This window comes from Hordeum vulgare, chromosome 6H (assembly GCF_904849725.1).
Source record: "Hordeum vulgare subsp. vulgare chromosome 6H, MorexV3_pseudomolecules_assembly, whole genome shotgun sequence".
In the NCBI taxonomy this organism is placed as follows: domain Eukaryota; kingdom Viridiplantae; phylum Streptophyta; class Magnoliopsida; order Poales; family Poaceae; genus Hordeum; species Hordeum vulgare.
The window spans coordinates 18,108,412-18,114,007 of record NC_058523.1 but is presented as its reverse complement, the minus strand read 5'-3'; the positions used below and the strand labels follow the sequence as shown (position 1 = coordinate 18,114,007).

The 5,596-nt window shown below is 42.6% G+C and overlaps 1 protein-coding gene across 1 annotated transcript; it reads right to left on the bottom strand.

Moving 5' to 3' along the window:
* Positions 1-2,849: 2,849 nt before the first annotated feature.
* Positions 2,850-3,625, bottom strand: LOC123404927. The gene is made up of 3 exons (XM_045098836.1): positions 3,482-3,625; positions 3,059-3,313; positions 2,850-2,960 (listed from the first exon to the last, which is right to left on the bottom strand). Exons 1-3 carry the CDS (start codon positions 3,623-3,625, stop codon positions 2,850-2,852), a joined length of 510 nt encoding a protein of 169 aa, XP_044954771.1.
* Positions 3,626-5,596: the final 1,971 nt, after the last annotated feature.

Below are 5,596 nucleotides of genomic sequence, written 5' to 3'. Positions count from 1 at the left end.
TATCTTGATACAGGAATTATAATAATAATTTATTTATCATTGCCTGTAGGGCATAATTTCAACATTGATGTGGCACGGCTTGAGAAGCTTGACATTGCACATGGTAGAGGTGTGCGAGTGACTGACATTAATGCCCCACGATTGGTTGGGCACCATCATTCAAAACCACTTTGGAATGACAATACGAAAAAAATATCCAGGCCGGGCTTTGTGTTTAGTTCAGGCTCGGGCTTGAAAACTGGGTCGGTGTGTATTTTGGGCTTGTCTTGGCATTAGAAAAATAATCATTTTACACGGAGGCCTGATCCTACTTGAATCTTTATTAATGCCTAGTTTCAAGAAAACTCGGAAGAGCACGTATTGAACTCCGCAACATATTTGCCGAGTTCCAAACTCGGTGTAAGACAATCGGTTGGACCTAGTTTCAAGAAAACTCGGAAGAGCACATATTAAACTCGGTGACATATTGAGTTTTGAACTCGGTATAAGACAATCGGTTGGACGACCCTCGACAATAATTAATACTGCCGAGTGCATTCTATCGTGAGCTCGACGAATAAATAAGCAATATCTGCCGGGAAACAACTCGGCCAACGACACTGTTAGACTCGACGCGCCGTTAACGGAAGTAGCACGTGACATTTTTCTTTGTCTAATTAACATCGAGTTCAATTACGGATGAAACTCGCCAAACAGAAATTTGCCGAGTGCCCGACAAAATGTACTCGGTGAAGAACAGGAACTCGGACCAAAACGCAGTTCTAGTAGTGTGATCCGGCCTGGACGGAAATTGATCTTTTTAGTTCATATGGGTCAGGCTCTGACATGAATGTTCATTTTTTTTTCGCCCGGCCGGGATGGGCTAGGCTTGGGATTTTCAGTTTAGGCTTTCTCAAATTGGGCCCGAAATCTGGCCCGACCCGGGGTTTTCCCGGATTTAGTTCAGAGTCGATGGATGGAAGGTATACTCTAGCAATACGTGCAATAGTGGAGGACTGAAATGCATAGTTTTTATTGGCTATCTTTTTGTGTTTGTTTGTGAAAGACTTTGCTTCGCCCACGTATAACCAGATGTCAAAATATTACTGTACTTGCCCATACTATTATTTTGGTGAGTTTTTTTCGAAAAAAGGATTATCTCCGGCCTCTCCATGTAGGAGATGCATACACACACTTTATCAATTATTCACAAAGACGTTAAAAAGGAACGCTTCAATATATGTGAAGCCGTCATTTTAGCAACATCTGTCACTATTTCTATCCATTGATGAAAGAGTACAGTAAGTGTGAGCCAAATACCTAAACCTTTCATCTAAGCCTAACATCTAAAGACGGAGGCTCCAACCAAGCTACATACCAGGTGTAGGGCACAAACTGGTCTGACACACTTAGGTCGTCGCCGCCGTCTTTCATAAATCCATCTTCAAAGCCAATACTGACACATAGAATTGGTCAGGTCTGCTGTCGACGCCACCATGACGCTAGAAAACACCTCCTCCCTATGTCCGTCCACCATCATACATCTGTCGCCAAGGCCCTGCTGCGCCACCCCGCCGAGACTCCAAGCCGTCGATGCGCCACATGGAACGCTGCTCCCTCGTCGGTGTCGTCCACTGGTACCTCGAGCATATGCATACCTCCAAGAATGACGCCCCCACGAAGGATACGACACAAGGGTGCCACCGTCATCCCAATCAACCAATTTAGGGTTTCCCCAGGAGGTGGTGGATTAGGTACTAGAACTTCTCCATGACGATGCCTTCAAGAAGGGAATGGCGCAAAAAATGCTACCATCGTTGGCCTTGGCAGTGAGTCGAGAGCAAGGTTTTCTCCTGGATCAACTTGACGAACCTTCATCTAGCCTCGTGTGCACAGAAATGCCACCGAACACCGTCGCCACGTATGAAGCAAGACGCACCGGCCAGATCAGATCTGACCGGAAGCCAAACCACACGTACAACCGATCCATCCACCGGGCCCACCATGCCGCCGTCGTCGATCCGAGATCCGACCGACCAAAGCCACCCGTCGTCGCCGCACAGCAGGGTCGGACGCTGCGCCGCAAGACCCGACCAACCGCTCCTCCACACGTCGGGGCCCCCGACCCACCCCAAGCCACGGGAGAGAAAGAGAGAGCCCTACCACCACCCCAAGCCACGCGATAGCGATAAGAGGAGAGGATGGAGTAAATCAGGGCTTGGTGGCGGTTAGGGTAGCGGCCTTCCTCGCCTGAGTCTCCTGGTGCAGGAACGACACGGGCGTCAGGTACGTGATGTAGGTGGGTGCTGACTTGTTGTAACAGTATGTGTTGGCTCATATCTCATCATAGGATATGAGGCTCTCAAGAGCCAAGGCGACACATGTTGAGTGCGAAGTTTTGGTGGACGGGAGCATTGGAGGACTTTATTTGAAAAGATTTAAAAATGATGTTTCCATGTTCAAAAAAATGAAAAATAAATATGTGAAAACTTATACATATTTGCAGTGGATGTGTAAAATTTCTTTTTGCAAGCTGCACGAAAATAACAAAATTTTGGCCCAAGAACAACAAAAAAGGCCCATTTTCATTTGTGTTTTTTGTTTTTTATGTATATGCCACGTATCAAAGTATATTGTTATGAACTTTTTCCTCAACGTGTTATATATGTATAATTTCTTTTACTTTTTTTATGATGTGGAAATATGTTTCTTTAAAGTCCTCAATGGAGCCCGGGCTCCATTTGCTCTTTTGGGACACATGGTATCATACGGTAAATCATATGGACTTATTATACACGTGAAAAACTAAATAATAAATTAAGACAAAACATGTATTTATTTATTATAATATAACTTAGTGCATAAGAACACTAATTAGTACAACCACCAGGTCCCCCATAGCTGAACTTGTCAGTCATAAATTTGCTGACACGATAACAGTCCTTATGGGTTACTCTAGACTGAAGGCCAGGCGCTGGAATGTTGACATATTGACATATTGCACATCACCCTTATTGACATATTGACATATTGACATATTGACATATTGCCATGTTGACATATTGACATATTGACATATTGCCTTACGATAACCCTTCCCATCACTGTTGACATATTGCACATCACGAAATGTAGCAGAGTCTTGTCCTGGCCAGTGCCCATTGCCCATGGGCGGGCTTGGTGCCCCTACAAGAGATCCAGTGAAGCCTCCCCAACTTACATAATTTGCATAATAAGCCAAGCTATTGAAAAGACTCCGTGGCCAATATCCGACGGGAGCAAACTTTTCACCAGCATGGGCAAAGTGTAACCACCAGTCTCCATCATCTTTACTCTGTGAAATTATCAAAGTGTTCTTGTTTATTCGAGAATGTGTTTAAGACTAACTGTGTCTCAATCTTTGAAACAAACCAATGGAAAAAAAATCCATGTGACACATGTGAAGAAAAATGTTTGAATAATCAAATAAATTAGAAATAGTGTAAGAAAGCTAAAATCCCACCTTGAATATCTTGATAGATATCTTACTCTTCCCCTTGAGAGTATCTCCCGGGGTAATAGGAGCATAGTTAACTGGTAGGAATCCATCACACTTCAAGTCAAAGCATCCCGTTGAATTGTATCCATCAGCCTGACCATTCCCCATGAAAATCATTAGTTACATATATGAAATATATAAATCCAATTTCAAACATTTTCTTTTGTGCCATGTTCAATGAAAGTAAACGCACATTCCTTTTCAGCTTGTTTCTTTTTTCCTTTTCTGCTTATTTACTTTTTTTCCTTTTTCAGCTAGTTTTTCTTTCCGTTCTCCTTTTTCTGAAACCATGAATTTTTTTTTATATCAGAGAATAAATTTGAACACGTGAACAATTTTTTAAAGCACGAACATATTTTGAATCTTGTGAACAAATTTTAAAACCAAGAACAATTTTGAAAAATCCTGAACAAATTTGGGACTGCGAACAATGTTTTTAAGGATAAACATTTTTTGAATCTTGAGAACAATTTTGTAAACCCCGAACAAATTCATAAACATGAACAATTTTTAAAAACACGAACATTTTTGAATCTTGAGAACTAATTTGGAAAAACAAGAAAAAAAATTAGAAACATTTTATGAAAATACAGATCGTTTTTCTAAAAGGCAAAGACATTTTTCAACTTTGAGGAACAATTTTTGAAAAAATCCCGAACACATTTTAAAAAAGCAGAAATATTTTATGAATTTGAAGAATTGTTTTTGAAAATTCAGATTTATTTTTGAAAATCCGGGATATTTTTCTGAATTTCAAGAACAATTTTTTGAAAATCCAGAACACTGTTCGAAACAGAAACAGAAAATAAAAAATAAAAAAGAAAAAACCAGTACAGAAAACCTTCTAGAAGTTTTTCAAAACCGAAAAAAAAGGCTAGAACATCTAGAAGTTTCCCAAAACCGGGGGCCTTGGAACAGTTAAACGGCTGGCCCGGGGTTTTAGATTTCCTTCCTGTTAAAGTTAACTCAGTTTAATAAAGCCTTGTGAGTTTGTCTCAAAAAAGAAAAGTTCAACGGCCGGTCCACTCCCGAACCATGTATGGATGTCTATGTGAAGCCTCGATTATTTGATGCAACGTGCGTTAAATAGGGTTTTCCATCCTACACTGTTTTGCAACATTTACGTTATTTTTCTCTCGAGAAGTTTCTAGTATCAGGTTTTGGCTAACTGGCCGCACGTTACCGGTGGTGTGCTCCAGGAGAGGATATTGTATATAGGGAATCTTCAATGGTAATAATTCATATTTTTTTAATCCGTCTATGAACAAGGGATTATTTCGCGAACATAGATACGAGAGAACATCATGCAACCATAGCTGCATACCTGCATACATTTTAACAACAACTCAAATCCATCGAACGAAATTCACGCAAACACAACCGGATTTCATATAAACATGACGAATTTCATATAAAAATGTCGGATTTTCATATAAACATGATGTATTTCATTACATTTACATTAACTAAGCGGTGCGTGTCCGGCTAATCTAAATGGGCGCCCACGGATCCTTTTGTCTTCCGCATGTCTGACAGCCTGTTCACCAGACTGTCGGGAGCCCCGAAGGCATATGCTTTAGCACAAATGATGTCTCGCTTCCCCACAACTCATCGGAGCGGAACCCCCTGTTGGTGATTTAGCGGGAGGGGAAGGGGGCGCCTCCGCTTCTGTGGAGCCCATGCGGGGTCAATGATGGTCCTTGCAAAAGTAGAACCGGGCAAGACACCGACTGTGTACGTTGGCGTCGCCTCGGTTGTGGCCTTCATGGAACCAAGGGGCGGCGGCTTCCCTTGTTCTACTTCTCCTTGATGATGGCGGCAGATGCAGAAGCGTTGGCCATAGACTCGTCGCTTTCCGTGCCCCTAGCTTCCGTCTCTCCCAGCATGGCGCAATCGCAGGCATGTGGAGCAACTCGACGCTCCTCATCGAGGTAGCCTAAAGCGACGAGTTGCTGAACCACGCGTCATCTTGGGACGACAAACTAGCTTTGTCGGGCTAGCCGAGGGAGGTGAAGGAGCGAGCTGCCTCCCTCGTATATAGCAGGCTCGGTTCCAGGGGGCCTTTAGTCCCTATTGTGC